Source organism: Diceros bicornis, chromosome 7 (genome assembly GCF_020826845.1).
Source record: "Diceros bicornis minor isolate mBicDic1 chromosome 7, mDicBic1.mat.cur, whole genome shotgun sequence".
NCBI lineage: Eukaryota > Metazoa > Chordata > Mammalia > Perissodactyla > Rhinocerotidae > Diceros > Diceros bicornis.
Genome location: NC_080746.1, coordinates 271,953 through 287,766, shown reverse-complemented (window position 1 = coordinate 287,766; position 15,814 = coordinate 271,953). Strand labels below are relative to the sequence as shown.

The 15,814-nt window shown below is 44.4% G+C and overlaps 1 protein-coding gene across 7 annotated transcripts in view; it reads left to right on the top strand.

Moving 5' to 3' along the window:
- LOC131408217 (ral guanine nucleotide dissociation stimulator-like) overlaps positions 1-15,814 on the top strand; it is a 270,220-nt gene that overhangs the window by 207,799 nt on the left and 46,607 nt on the right. Inside the window, exon 1 of one of the 7 annotated variants that reach the window (XM_058544751.1) lies at positions 4,259-5,066. The exons of 4 other annotated variants lie outside the window; for them this stretch is intronic. In XM_058544751.1, coding sequence (XP_058400734.1) covers positions 4,721-5,066 — 346 coding nt within the window. In that variant the 5' untranslated portion in view covers positions 4,259-4,720. Of the gene's footprint in view, positions 1-4,258; positions 5,067-15,814 lie in introns of those variants that run through there. 2 more of the 7 variants (XM_058544755.1, XM_058544754.1) reach the window with 2 other exon arrangements.

Sequence of the window (15,814 nt, the reverse complement as noted above, 5' to 3'; positions counted from 1 at the left end):
TGCTGTGCTGTTACTGACTGCTCTGGCTCCTTCTCCAAATCCTGTCTCACATTCTGACCTCTGGTCCTCTAACTGATCCTGTTCTCTCCCCTCTCCCTCCGATCCACATCCTAGGGCCTTTGTACAGGCTCACTCTCTTGTTAGACATAATGCATCTGCTGACTTGAAGTTAAAGTCAATGCTCAAATTGAACAACAAGGATGTGACAGCACATCTGTTTACAACATGGTTCACTGAATATTTTGAGTCCACTGTTGAGACCTACCACTCAGAGAAAGAGATTCCTTTCAAAATATGACTGCTCACTGGCAAGTGCTGGGGTTCCCATGGAGAGACTGATGTTGGTGTGTGCCCCCCTCCACACACGCACCAAAGTTAGGAAAAGTCTTATGACTCGCATAATAGAGGTCTCTGAGGAGAGCAGGGCCAGAATCTGAAGTAGCTCTGAAATGGCTTGAGGGAGCAAGGAAAGGAGCCTGGTCTGGGTTTTTGTTGTGGTTGGAGGTTTTAAAGAAAAATTATTTAATGACACCTGTCAAAGATGGTAAGGCATATTTTATTCAGAACCACTGTGATACGTAGGGACCACCGTGATGGGATTCACAGCGGGGGAGAAATGAGATTGGACTCTACTCTGAATGCAGCATGGGCAAGTGGGAATTCATGGCCAGGCAGCATGGTGGGGGTCACAGGATGGAAAATTACTAAGAGAAAAAACAAGTGTTGGGGTTTCTGGCTAACCTGACCTAACAGGATTCTTACCAAAGAGAGGCCAGAGTGATCAGACACCACCTGAGGGATGGTGGAGGAGGAGGAGGAGCCTGAGCAGATCTCGATGGTGATCAGACATACGGGTGGGTGTTCTGGTTAAACTGAATTAGCAAGGTTCTTGCTAAAACTGGATTTTACAAGGAAGTGTACAGACAGGCCTACAAGAAGGTTCAGGAGCCTGACTAAAGTTTGGTCAAAGCAAGAAATCTTTGCCAGGCGTGAGACCAGGGCAAGAGTTCTGCACACAGACAGGGATTGTGTGGTTGGATCCGAAGCCAGTTCCAGAGAAGGGACTTCTTAATCCTGGTGGGGAAGGAAAAAGCCTCCCAAGAACCATTGCCCCAGCCCCGCCCAGCACGCCCCTCCCCTCCCTGACTCCCTGCTGCCCCTCCTGCCCCAACAGCCATGGGCTTGTCAGGCCAGCGCCAGAGCACCGAGGGCGGATGGAAAGAGCGTCCAGACCCGCAGGGACCTGGTTGTCAGACGCACCGGTCTCACTATGGGAGCTGCCCCCACCCGCTCCACCTGAGGAGCTGCTCCCCCCGACGGCCCCGCCCCAAACCATGCCAGCCAGTCCCAGCGGCTAAGAGTCCAGGCGAGCACAGTCTTCCATGCTGACCGGTGCAGGTGCCCCTACCCGCGTCCCTCTCCCCGCTGCCCAGGAGAATGAGCAGAATGTGATGCTCAACCACTGGGGCCAATCCAGGTGAGCAACGTGGGCAGGGCCAGAAGTGTGGGCGGAAGTGCATCGGTCGCCATCTTGGCGTCCGGCGGGGCCCCTCTCGGAGGGCCGGCCACATTCTCCCTCCCCCCTCGGTCTGGGTCATTTGCTATGAACACCGCAGCAGCGACCCATCAGGGCAGCGGAACAGACGCGTTTTGGCAGCGCTACCCCAGGGTGGGTGCATCAGGCAGCAGTTTGCCTAGGCCCACAGATGTGGCCATCTTGCTTTACGGAGGACAGATGGGCACGCGCCGCCATCTTGCCATCCTGCGGGGCGTGGGGACCAGCTCCCACTTGCTGCACAGTGTCGCTTTGAGCCCTACTCTTGTGGCAGTCCCACTGTGGGGCGGAGAAGAGGGGGCCGGAGCCTGGCAGCATGACAGCCTGAGGCCCGGGATGGTGATCACTGCACTGCCGCAAACTGATCCCACCACTGGGCAACGAGGAGAAACAGCCATCTCATTCCACAGGTAACCAGCTGCTGCCGCCCAGTCAGACCCCTGGTGTTCCAGCCCAAGGCAGGCAGCACTCTGTGCTTGAGGCCTCGGGGCCGGTCCAGAAGGTGAGTGAGCGCCGGGCGCTATGTGGCCTTGGTCTGTGCCACTGTCTCTGCTCTGGGCACCTCGGGCCACTGCGGCCATCCCATGGCCACTGGCACCCACCTTATGGCCTCCACCACACTGTCACCCCCACCCCCTGGCCACTCTGCTCTCCACTGATTCAGGCTGGGGCCAACAATGTCAAGAAACAGGGTATTCTGGAAACACTCTTTCTTAGGTCACTATCTTCTTGCATTTGCCATGACTTTTCTGCTCTTTTGATGGCAGGGAGCCTGCCTTGATCTCTGAGATCAGGAATGTGGCTGAGCAAATGCAGCTTCTACCTCCAAATTGATACGCCTCTCAGATGCTCTGTTGCTAGAAGGGTCCTGGCAGTGCAGGGAAAGGTGGCTCTGCACTGGAGGTGAGTCCTGGAGAGGCGTCTGACTCTGCAGATTCTGCATGTGACAGCATCCTGGGTGGAGGAGGTTGCAACCCACTCCTCACTGGGAGGCTTACCCTGGGGACTCAGGGAAGGGGCTCCTCTCTTCACTTCTTCCTTGGGATCCCACAGCAAGATGAGGGGTTTGCCTTCCCTTTGGCCTGGCTCCCTTCATGAGGGCTTCTGGAATTCAGCCAGTTGAGTGAGTCCTTTCCTGCAGACTCTGCAATGGAGGTCCCAGAACAGTGCACTGAAGACATTCTACTTTGAAAACCTCCTGGCAGATCCTTTTGTTTCATGTTGCAGGTTGTTATTGAATATTTAAAGACCTGAATGCCACTTGTTGTCTTTAGTCTTATTCAAAGTTAACAGTGGTTTGTTTTAAGTCGGAAGTTGTTACAATCCATCCAAAGAACTAGTAATGTGAGCTTGTTTCAGAAGTCAGAGAATATGCTTTCTTGACAGTTTCCTTCAGAGTCTGTGTCCCAAAAGTTTTGTTACTGTTTTTGAGAATGATGCAAAACACTACAGAGAAGGTTGCTCTTGGCATGTGTCATTGTTTAACGTGGTATGGGGGCAAAGGAAGTGGGGGTCCTTTTGTAACTTGTCACAAAGCATTGAGAAATGTTAGAAGGTCAGGTTGCTTGGAACTCCCTGAGGACCTAGTATCCACTCGGCCTCATGAGGGTTAGATGAACTCAGGAGGAGAAGAAAGCCTCGAGAGAGACCCCCTTCCTCCCCATGTGCATAGTTTTCTCTAAATAGAGATTTTACCTTAATGAGGAGAAAAGATTATGAAGTGTCTTGGTCAGTACATTTCAGGGGCTGGTTGCTTGGTACAGGAAGCAGTTTTCCTCCTGGTAGTGGAAGGACAGGAGGAACACAGAACCACAGCTCTTGGGGCTGACCTCCTCTTGGCGGCAGTCCTGCATCCTCGGCTGCTTGAGTAGAGCTGGGGCCAGGCGCCCTGCTGAGTGCCTGGGAGGCTCTGCTGGCCGACACCTGGCCTGGCTTTGAAATAGGGGGACCAATCCTCCCCATTTTAGCACCCAAAGTCCTGCATCCCAGGGACAGCAGGAGGGTTGGACAGCCATGAGCTTCTAGGAACTATTTCTGAGGCTTCCTGAAGCCTTTCGTGTTGTCTTGGTGCCATCCTGTGCTCTCTGCCCGAGCATCTTTGTTCCTACAGGGCACTTACCACAACCTGGGAGAAGGTCTTCACCTTCCTTCCTTCTCTGCCCTACAGATGGTCAGCTCCTTAAGGTAGACAGTGGGTCTTTCATCTTTCTATTACAGTAATAACTTGCAAGCAGAGGTGTTCCTTAAAACTTTACTAAAGTTTTAAATGGGCAAAATTCCTAAGTGTGGGTGTTCCCAAAAACACTTGTTTTGCTTTTATAATTGATTATTTTAGGGGGAGACATTTAATTCTTTCTTTTTAATTACTTTTTCATGTATCCTTGCAGGCTCCACATAAAGGACTCAAAACGTCTTGTCCAGTTGCTAAAAGTTGTTCACAGGGATGACTGGACCCTATTAAGTATTCTTTCATCTGTAGTGAACATTTCACCAAAAAAAACTCTTGAACAGGCTGGAGGGTCAGTACTACATGTTAAAGCCCACGGCCTTGCCCTCCATCTTCCACCTGACTGAGAAGGAGGAGCTGAAGGCCACTGCCGCCCCAGAAGAAATGAGACCAAGATAGCCGCCAGGGACAAGAGGAACATGCCAGTGAAGCAGATGGGAAAGGAGCTTCAGGTTCATCCTCATCCTCGAGGGAAAACCTGAGGGCCCAGGAAGGGTCCCGCAAATTGAAGCGAGCCCTTCTGCAGGGCAAACCCGAACCCAATGCCACCCAGGAAGCCACCAGTCAGGAGCGGGCAAAGAGTCTCTGGAAGGAACTCCAGGAGACAGTGTGGTCTCCACAGCGTGAGGCAGCCAGGGAGATGCAAACAGGTCTGCTGTAGATGCTGGCGATGAGACCGCCTCTTCCCAGCCAGGGCCTGCTGGATAAGAGTGGCATTTCCGTGGGTGACTTTATCCCTCAGGATCTGAGGCATGCAGATTTATTGGCTGGCATCCTTCTTACAGTTTCTCCTCAGCACACACTCAAGAGAGGCCATCTGTCCCTCGAGAGGCTGTTGACCGAAAGAGGCTGAAGAGAGATGTGGAGCCCACCTACAGTGGGGCCAGCCTTGGGCCTGATGAGAGCTTGGCCCAGAGCCCCCACGTTCATCATTCACAATGATGCCTCAGAAACTCTCCCAGAGCCCCTTCACCCTCCAACAGATGTCACCCCGGAGCCAGCCGTGGAAGATGTGCAGGATGAACACAGCAACACCGGCCCCAGGTCCCTCAGCGGGGTCATCCTGTCAGCGCTGGGGCCTAAGAACTCCTGGACTCGCTGCACTCCTACTGCTTCTGGTCCCGGGGGAACAGGAGCACGGGTGCCGCCTGCAGGAGCAGGTGGAGAAGGACAGCGAGCTGAAGAGGGGCAGCTGCCGACAGCCAGGTGCACACGCTGCAGGAGGAGCTGGACGAGCTGAAGGGAGGGGCTCCCTAACTGAGCAGCCTGCTGCCCCCAGCCGAGGTCAGTCCTGGGGCTCAGGGCTCCCCCACTGCCTGCTCCTCATGAGGAGTTTCCTGCTCCACAGCAGACGGCCCCTGAGCACCTCTGTGTGCAGCATGCCTGCTGCTGTCTTGGGAGAAGGCTCTGCTGGTAGCCGCCCCTTGCACACAGGGAGCCCAGGCTGCAGAGCTCACCCCGCTCGCTCTAGGGTGCTCAAGAGGCACCGGTAGTTGTCAGGGTTTAGCAGGTGGGGAAGGAGGCATTGCAGGTCAGCTGGGAAAGCCAGACCTACTCAATGAATGGTGCCTGGATAGTTGGTTTTCCACTTGAACAGGAGAAAATCAGCTTCTGTTGCATCCCTCACACAAATGTAAATTCCAATGAGTTAGGATCTAAATGTGAAATAAAATCGACATAGTAAACTATTGGAAAAGTTATAGGAGACTCTTAACATTATGGGGAGGTGCTTTCCATACATGTTTTAATGAATATCCTTGAACTGAAGTCATTTTGAACATTTTAATAATTTCTTTAAAATTTGAAACATCTTTTTGAGTAGAATACATTCTCTTTTGTAAAAATTAAAACACTAGAGAAATACATAAGCTAAGAAGTGGTAAAAACTCCTATTTCTCACCTACCTCCCAACTTTTATTCCTTGTCGGTAGTAAAATTTGGTGTGTAATCTCCTCCACTGTTTCCTGTGCTTTACCTACATATTTCTCCACCTGTACAAATAGGTTGGATATATTTTTGGTGTGTTTCTTTGCTATGTTTCTGATTTTCCTGCTCTCTTACAGTTTAGTAGTTGTAAACATTGGTTTCTCGATATTCCTTACATATTGAGGGTACCATCTTTTCCCTGTTATACATCCATGGAAAACATTTTCCTACCACATTGCTCATTTAATCTGGATCAGTGCTTGTCTTCCCAGATGTCAGTAACACTTCAAGAGGGAAACGGGTCTATGTGACAGGCTATTCAGGATCTCCGGGACCCCTGGGGCAACAACCAGTAGGACAACCCAAAACAAGAAACAAAACCCATCCCGCATGTTTCCAGATGCATCCTATGGGAAGGACGGCTCCAGCTGAGGACTATTGATGTCCTGGTCAGAGTTATCCACTATGTTCTCATATCACGTTAAAGCTGTTTCTGTAGTTTCTCGTACCTGATGGTACAATTTGGTGCCTTTGTCTGTTCCTCTTGGTGCCTTTGTCTGTTCTTCTTGGTCAGACTGACCAAGGTTTCTCACTGTTACAGGTCTTTCCAGACAGCCAGCCCTTGACTCCATTGCTCAGGTCTATGTTGTTGTTCCTGTCTGGTGAATTCTCCCTTCATTCTGCTGTCATTGGTTTTATTGTGGTGTTGTTCTGGCTCTTGGAGGGAAGTGCTCAGCTTGCTGTACAGGTGATATTCCCTGATACCTGCAGTGGAGGCTGTGTCCTTTCTTCCGTCCCCTTGTCCCCACGTCATGGATTTGCCTCATGCTGCTCTCATTGCTGTTCATTTCTAAAGAGTTTCTCCTGTCTGTCTGGATTCCGTCTTTAACCTGAGAGATTTAGAAGGGTGTGGACAGATTTTCAAGTGGCTATGTTGGGGGAGGGGAGCCAATATTTTGTGATTATTTTTTACTTTTATTGCTTTAAGTTCCAGTAATATAGTCACTTATAGATTTCTGCTTTTTGGACTCTTTAGAGATTTCATTGTGGCTTAGCACACAGTCCATTGTGGTGACTGTTTCATCGTGGTTTGAGGAGAATGTTCGCTCTCCACTAGATGCTTACGTTGTCCCTGGGGCTGAGGCTAGATCTAGCTTTTTTGTGTTTGTCAGCAGATCTGTTTCCTAACTTACTGTATCACTTGACCTGTGGCTTTTTAAGAGAGGTAAGGTAGGTTTCCCTGTGGAAAGGGAAGGCACCTCCCTTGGGGTGCCTGTGTCTTCTTGTTTGTCCAGTTTTGCTTTATGTTTCAAGACCATATTGTTAGGTGCATAAGTGTCCCTGACAGTTATCAACACAGAGAACCCCTTTTTGTCCCATTTAAAATCTTATTTCTTTATCTCCTTATTTTCAACCATATTATATCCCTTTATTTTATAACAATATTTTAACTCAACTTGAGAACCTTCATGTTTTTATAGAGCAATTTGATCTATTTACAATTGTGATTATTGATAAATTGGAATGTGAGTCTACCATTTAATTTAATTTTTAATTTGTTAGGTTTTCTCATGATTTTTCTATTCCTTTAGTGGGTGTCTTTCAGCTTTTAGGAACAACCATTTCTGCCTCTCTTTCTGTAAATGCTTAGAGTTGATCAGTTCCTGTGTTTTACACTCCCAACTCATCACCTTCCGGTCCCCGGCTTGAGAATATCTGATCTTAGTTCTGTGTTCTTATTTTCCCCATCAAGCAACCATGATTGGATGTAAGTATACGTTTTATTGGTTACTTTGTTCACAACTGTTTATTGTATCCAAATTTTTCCTCCTTTTGGAAAGATTTGATGCTATTTTGGAACTCATATGACAGTGAAATTTTGAGACGAATCGAGTCTGAGATAGTCCTTAGGTACTGATGCTGGGGAGCTAGCACCTAACCTCTTAAAGTTGCATCAGTGTGTCAGCAGAGTCGGGATGAGGTCAGAGATATTTAAAAACGTGGAATTGAATGAGGTTTCCTGGAGACACTGTAGCTGTGGAAGGGCCCTGGGCCCAGCCTAGGAGCAGGCAGTGTTTGCAGAGGTGTAGCTGAAGAGGGTCCAGGAAAGGGGCCTGAAATGGTGGAGCATGAAGTTGCAGGAACCATGAGGGGAAAGGGTATTGCAGAAAGGAAGGGTGCTCAGCTGGATGGGATACAGCTCTGATCAGAATGGAGAAAAGATGGCTGGACTCGGCCACATGGGATCACTGGTGACCTCAGTCTCCTTGAGAGGGTGAGAATAAAGCTGGGTCTAGAGTGGGGGAAGGGAAGCCATGGGAGGGCAGTAGGTATGAGGCACTTTATTTAAGAGGTTTAGCCATGAAGGGGAGTTGGGAAAGTGGACAATAACCAAAAGGGAGCATGGGTCCAAGGGAGAGTTTTGTTTGTAAGGCGGAGATTAGCTACAAGGTGTCTGTGCTGCAGGTAGGACCAGATGGGGAGGAGGAGTCTGCTGGGCCCTGAAGAGGTGCCGGGCTGGGCTCCTGTTATGAGAGGTTTGGGGATTCGATTGGAGAGGTAAAAGAAACTTTCCACTCCAAACAAATGGACTGAAGGTATATTTTATTATAGAGAGGATGGTAAAGGTGATAGTCCGCAAACAGATCTGAATAGGTCAAATAATAAGAGGGAAAAAACACCAGCTCGACTGGAAAGGGAAAACATCCCCATCGGCTGAGATAGCAGCACATTTGAATAGGTCATATAATAAGAGGGAAAAACATCAGATCTATCGGATAAGGAAACACCAGATCGACTGAAGTGAAATGACACAAATCAACCAGAAAGAGAAACACCAGGTTGACTGAAAAGAGAACACATCAGATCTATTACTTCACAATAAATCAATTACTCACAACATCCATGCCCCACTGCTGGGAGAGTCCTGTCAATTGACACTGCTGGGCGGGAATCACAGTCCTGGGCAAGGCGTCTCTTCCACAGGTGGAACTCTCACCGTGTCTCAGTCTCCAGCAGTTTATATAAGCAGTTACAGAGTTTACAGAGAGAGCATTCAATGTTCCCATGCACAAATGGTTATCAGTGGCGTACTAGCACTGAGCCCCACCCTCTGGCTATTGTCCCAGCCCAGTAGTTGTGTACGTGCATTGTTTACCCTGCTTATCCTCCCAGCCCAGCTCAGATGGCCAGTCTGCCCCAGGCTGCGGCGCTTGAAGGGCCTTGAATTTTTTACACATTGCAACCATCTCCATGGGAGAAGGGCCAGTTCCCACCATGCAGAAAGCAGCTTTTATATTTCTTTTTGTGCTGGTGGCTGTAGGTCAATGGAGCGGCCAAACATGGCTGTACTAATGTCAAGAGAGCTCCGCTGCCTGGTGACGGGCAGAGAGCAAGAGGACAGATGTGGTCGTGGAAAGGGCGCCCTGTGCCTCTGCTCCTGTGGGCAGTGAGGTGGGCAGTGGTTGGGAGTGGAGGGGCGATGCAGAAGGTGTTAGGTGAACGGCAGGGGGAGGAGGGAGAGGGAGAGAGGACACTGTGGCTTGGTCTTCATGGCTCACATGGAGCTCCCCACTGGGATCTCCGATCACCAACTGTTGACTCTCTTTGATGTTTTCATCAAAATGTCGGCTCTCTTGATGGTTCCCAAGGCTATTATGAATTTGTTCATCAATGAAGGAATCTTTGGGTCATTTTTAAGGGATTCTACGTCAAAGGGGCTCTACATGTGTTTATTCAGTCCATCATCTGTACCCAATCCCTTTGTTTTTGGACAGATTCCATACAACAGAGCAGCCGAGCCAGTGGCCTGCAGGTTCCAGGGTTAGGGAGATTTGCCCTCCAGAAAGCCGATGCTGGTTGGTATTCTCACAGGACGTGGTGCTCTGTCCCTGAGCCCGCTCTAATTCTGGGTGTCATGACATTATAAATCCTGGGGCAGTTCTGTCAGGGCCCATGGTTGGCATTTCTGTGATTAGTGAGGGCAAACATTTTTCTGTGATCATTATCTGTCACTTCCCTGACTGTGCTGTCACCTGCCTTGCTCACTGAGCTCTGAACCTTCCTGGTAGAACCAGGACGTTCACTCTCTATCCAGTGTGATTGCACGTTCCCTCAGTGTACTTGTTTCAAAAATATCTGTTTTCTTCACATTCTTTGATTCCTTGTACATATAATCTAGATTTAATCTGGAGCTTTAAAAATGTTTTATTGTGGAAAACCTTGAACATACACAAATTAAACAGAAAAGTGTGATAGCCCCCCATGTTTCTATTACCCAGCTTCAACATTTATTAATATTCTGATATTCCTGTTTCGTCTATATTTCTACCCACTCCCTACCTTCCATTGATTATTTTTTAATTAATAGATTGTTTTTTAGGAAAGTTTTAGATGGACAGAGAAATTCAGCAGAGAGTGCAGAGCATTTCTCCCTCCTCCCCCACAGTTTCCCCTACGGTTAACATCTTGCTTGACCACCTGTGTTAGTGCAGTCCATTCCTTACAAGTGAGGAGCTGATGCTCATAGAGCGTTCATAACCAAGTCCGTAGTTTACATTAAAGTTCATTGTCTTGCTGTCATGTACTTGGATTTTGACAAATGCATAATCTCATGTATCCACCATGACAGTATCCTACGGAAGAGTTGGATTGCCCTAAAATCCCTGTGCTTTACCTCTTCGTCCCTTGCCCCCCAACTCCTGGCAACACTGATCTTTATACTGTTTCTCTAGTTTTGCCTTTTCTGGAATGTCGTGTAATTGGAATATATGAAAACTATGGAACAGTGTATATAGCCTTTTCCGGTTGGCTTCTTTCACTTAGCAGTATGTATTTAAGTGTCCACTATGTCTTTTTGTGACTTGATAGCTCATTTCTTTTTTTTTCCTTTTTGTATATTGAGTCAAAATATACATAACAAAAAGTGTTTCATCTTAACCATTTTTAAGTGTATACTTCAATGGCGTTAAATACATTTCCACAGTTGTACAGTCACCACCACTATTCATCCACATAACTCTTGTAAATCTGAAACTCTATACCTATTAAACAATAACCCTCCCTTCTCCCCTCCCCCAGCCCTTGGCAGCCACCATTCTACTTACTCTCTCTATGATTTGACTACTCTCAGTTCATACAGTATTTGTCTTTTTGTGACTGGCTTATTTCAGTTAGCATAATGTCTCCAAGGTTAATCCATGTATAGCATATTGGAGAATTTGCTTCCTTTTTAAGACTGAATAATATTCCATTGTATGGATATACTACATTTTGTGTATCCACTCATGTGTCAATAAACACTTGGGTTGCTTCCACGTTTTAGCTATTGTAAATAATACTGCTATGAACATGGGTGTACAAATATCTCTTCAAGGCTCTGCTTTCAAATCTTTTGGGTGTATATGCAGAAGTGGAATTGCTGGATCACATGATAATTCTATGTTCAATTTTTTGGAGGAACATCCACACTGTTTTCCATAGCAGCTGCACCATTTTACATTCCTATCAACAGTGTACAAGTGTTCCCATTTTGCCGCATCTTGGCCAACACTTGCTGTTTTGTCTTTTCGATAGCACTCAACTTAGTGGGTGTGAGGTGGTGTCTCATTGTGGTTTTGATGTGCATTTCCCTAATGATTAGTGGTGTTGAGCATCTTTTCATGTGCTTATATGCCATTTCTAAGTCTTCTTTCGCAACGGAGTCTTCAAATCCATGCCCATTTTTGAATTGGCTTGTTTTTTATTTGTTTAATTTAGGACTTCTCTGTATATTCTGGATACCAGTCTCTTGTCAGAAATATGATTTGCGAATATTTTGTCCCACTCTGTGGGTGCCTCTTGATGTACCAACTTATAAAATTTTCATGGAGTTCAATTTTTCCATTGTTTTTCTTTTGTTACCTGTGCCTTTGGTGTCATATCCAAGAAATCATTGCCAAGTCTGGTGTCATGAAGATTTAATCTCATGTTTTCTTCTAAGAATTTTCTTGTTTGAGGTCTTACATTTATGTCCTTGATCCATTTTGAGTTAATTTTTGTATCTAGTGTTGGATGGGGTCCAGCTTCAAGATTTTGCATGGGGATATCCAGTTTTCCCAGCACCATTTGTTGAAAAGAAACCTTTCTCCATTCCATGGTCTTGGCACCCTTGTCAAAAATCACTTGACCATATATGTGAGGGTTTGTTTCTGGGCTTGCTATTCTATGCCATTGATCTCTATGTTTGTCTTTATGACAATACCATACTATTGATTACTGTAGCTTTGTAGTAAGTTTTGAAATCAGGAAGTGTGAGTCCTCCAGTTTTGTTCTTCTTTTGCAAGATTGTTGTTGGCTGTTCTGAGTCCCTTGAGATTCCATGTGAATTTTAGGACGGGTTTTTCTATTTCTGCAAAAAATATCATTAGGATTTGGATAGGGAATACATTGAATCTGTAGATTGCTTTGGGTAATACTGACACTTTAACAATAGTAAGCCTTCCAATCCATGAACATGGGATGTGTGTCCATTTATGAACGTCTTCTTTAATTTCTTTCTGAAATGTTTTGTAGTTTTTATGGTGTAAGCCTTTCACCTCCTTGGTTAAGTTAATTCCTAAGCATGTTATTCTTTCTGATACTATTATAAATGAATTGTTTTTGTAATTTCCTTTCCAGAGAGCTCATGGTTCGTGTATAGAAATGCTGCCGATTTTTGTGTGTTGACTTTGTATCCTGCTACTTTTCTGAATTCATTTGTTAGATCAAACGGCTTTTTTGTGGAGTCTTTTGGATTTTTCTACATACGACATGATATCATCTTCAAACAGAGACCATTTTACTTATTTCTTTCCAATTTAGATGCCTTTTATTTATTTATTTATTTTTATTGCCTCATGGTTCTGGCTTGAACTTTCAATACTGTGTTGAATAGAAGTGGTGCAAGTGAGCATCCTTGCCTTGTTCCTGATCTTAGAGGAAAAGCTTTCAGTCTTCCATCATTCAGTAATATGTTTGCTGTGTGTTTTTCATATATGGCTTATGTTATGTTGAGGCACTTTCCTTCTATTCCTAGTTTGTTGAGTGTTTTATCATGAAAGGGCGTTGAATTTTGCCAATTGGTTTTCTGCATCAATTGAGTTGGTCATTTTTTTCCCCTTCATTTTCTGGATGTGGCTTATTACATTGATCGATTTTTGTATACCAGGAATAAATTTCACTTGGTGGTAGTGTATAACTCTTTTAATATGCTATTGAATTCATTTTTAATTGGCTAGTATTTTGTTGAGGATTTTTGCATCTATGTTCATCAGGGATAATGGTCTGTAATTTTATTTTCTTTTAGTGTCCTTGTCTAGTGTTGGTATCAGGGTAATGCTGGCCTCGTAAAGTGAGCTTGGAAGTGTTCCCTCTTTTTCAATATTTGACAGAGTGTAAGAAATCTTGTTTTTAATACTTCTTTAAATGTTTTGGTAGAATTCACCAGTGCAGTCATCTGGTCCTGGGTTTTACTTTGTTGAGAGATTTTTTTTTTTAGATTTCTTTAAATATTAGTGACATATAACATATGTAAGTTTTAGGTGTTCAAGATGGTGATTTGTGAAAGGATTACCACAATACCCTGAGTTAACACTCCATTCCCTCACATAATTAACTTGTTTTTTCTAGTGATCACTTTCAAGATCTACTCTCTTAACAAATTTCAAGTCTATAATATAGTATTGTTAATTATGATCACCATGCTGTACATTAGATCCCCAAAACTTGTTCATTTTACAGCTAGAAATTTGTGCAATTTGACTCACATCTCCCCATTTCCCCTAACCCCGGGACCCTGGGAAACCCATTCTTGTCTCTATTCCTTTGAGTTGGGCTTTTTTCGATTTCACATATGAGTGAGAATATATAGTATTTGTCTTTCTCCGTCTGACTTATATCACTTAGCGCAATGCCTCAAGGTCCATCCATGGTATCTCAAAATGCAGGATTTCATTCTCCTGCATGGCTGAATAATATCCCATTATATTATCTATTTATCCATTGAGGGACACCTGGATTGTGTCCATGTTCTCTGTTTGTGAATAATGTTGAAATGAACATGGGGGTGCAGATATCTCTTCAGAATAGTGACTTCATTTCCTTTGGATATACAAGCAGAAGTGGAATTGCTCATTTATATATATTTCTATTTTTATTTTTTTGAGAAAATTCCATATTTTTTCCATAGTGACTGTAGCAATTTACATTCATACCATCAGTGCACAGGGTTCTCTCTTCTATACAGCCTCGCCAACACTTGTTGTCTGTTGTCTCTTTGAGAATAACCATTCTAGCAGGTGTGAGGTGATATCTCATTGTAGTTTTGATTTCATTTCCCTGATGATGAGTGATTACGAGCATCTTTTCATGTACCTGTTGACCATTTTTATGTCTTCTTTGGAAAAGTATCTATTCAGGTCCTTTGACCATTTTCATATTGTTTTGTTGGTTTCTTTGCTGTTGAGTTGTAAGAGTTTCTTATATACTGTGGATATTAACCCCTTTAGTTTGCCGATTTTTTCATTTGCTATGCAGAAGCTTTTTAGATTGATGTCATCCCACTTGTTAAGTTTTGCATTTGTTGCTTGCACTTTTGATATTATATCCAAAAAAATCTTTGTCAAGACCAGTTTCATGGGGCTTTTTTCTCTATATTTTCTTCTAGTTGTTTTATATTTGGTGTCTTACCTTTAAGTCTTTAATTCAATTTGGGATCATTTTTAGAGTGGTGTAAAATAGGGGTCCAATTTCAGTTTTCTGCATGTGGTTATCCAGTTTTCCCAACAGCATTTGTTGTAGAAACTATCCATTCCCCATGGAGTCTTCTTAGCTGACTTGTCAACTGTTAGCAAACTGTATGTGTGTGGTTTTATTTCTGGGTCCTTGATTCTGTTCTATTGGTCTAGGTGTCTCATTTTATACCTGTATCATACTGTTTTTATTACTATAGATTTGTAATAAAATTTGAAATCAGAAATTGTGATGCCTTCAGCTTTTTCTTTCTCGGGGTTCCTTTGGTTATTGGAGGTCTTTTGTGGATCCACATGAATATTAGGATTATTTGTTCTATTTCTCTGAAAAATGCCATGGGAATTTTAATAGGAATTGCAGAGAATCTTGAGATGGCATTGAATAGCATGAACATTTTAACAATACTAATTCTTCTGATCCATGAGCATAAGATATCTTTTCATTTCTTTGTGTCTTTGATGTCTTTCCTCTGTGTCTTATAGTTGTTAGTTTCTAGATCTTTCACCTTCTTGGTTAAATTTATTCATGAGTATTTTACTATTTTTGATGGCATTGTAAATAGGATTTTTTTCTTTATATCATTTTTTTTAATAATTTTTATTTATTTATTTTTTCCCCCAAAGCCCCAGTAGATAGTTGTATGTCATAGCTCCACGTCCTTCTAGTTGCTGTATGTGGGACTCGGCCTCAGCATGGCCGGAGACGTGGTGCGTCAGTGCACGCCCAGGATCCGAACCCCGGCCGCCAGCAGTGGAGCTCGCACACTTTACCGCTAAGCCACGGGGCCGGCCCTTTATATCATTTTTAAATAGTTCATTGTTAGTGTAGAGAAAGGCAAGAGATTTCTATATGTTGATTTTGTCTCCTGCAGCTTGAGTGAATTTGTTTATTAGTCCTAACAGTTTGGGGAGGAGTCTTTAAGTATTTCTCTACATAAAATCATATCTGCAAACAGAGACCACTTTGTTTCTTCATTTCCAATTTAGATGCTTTATATTTCTTTCTCTGGCCAAATGTCTCTGGTTAAGACTTGCAGCAGTATGTTGAAGAGTGGTGTTGAGACTGGGCTCCCTTGTCTTGTTCTTTGTCTTAGCAAGAAAGCTTTCAACCTTTCACTGTTCAATATGATGTTAGCTGTGGGTTTGTCATGTAAACCTTTTATTATGTTTAGGTATGTTCCTTCTGTAACCCTTTCTTGAGAGTTTTTATCATGAAGGGGCGCTGAATTTGTCAAACTGCTTTTTCTGATTTCAGAGATTATTTTAGGATTTTTATCTTTCATTCTATCAATGTGGTGCATCACATTCATTGATTTGCATCATGTTGAACTTGATCAT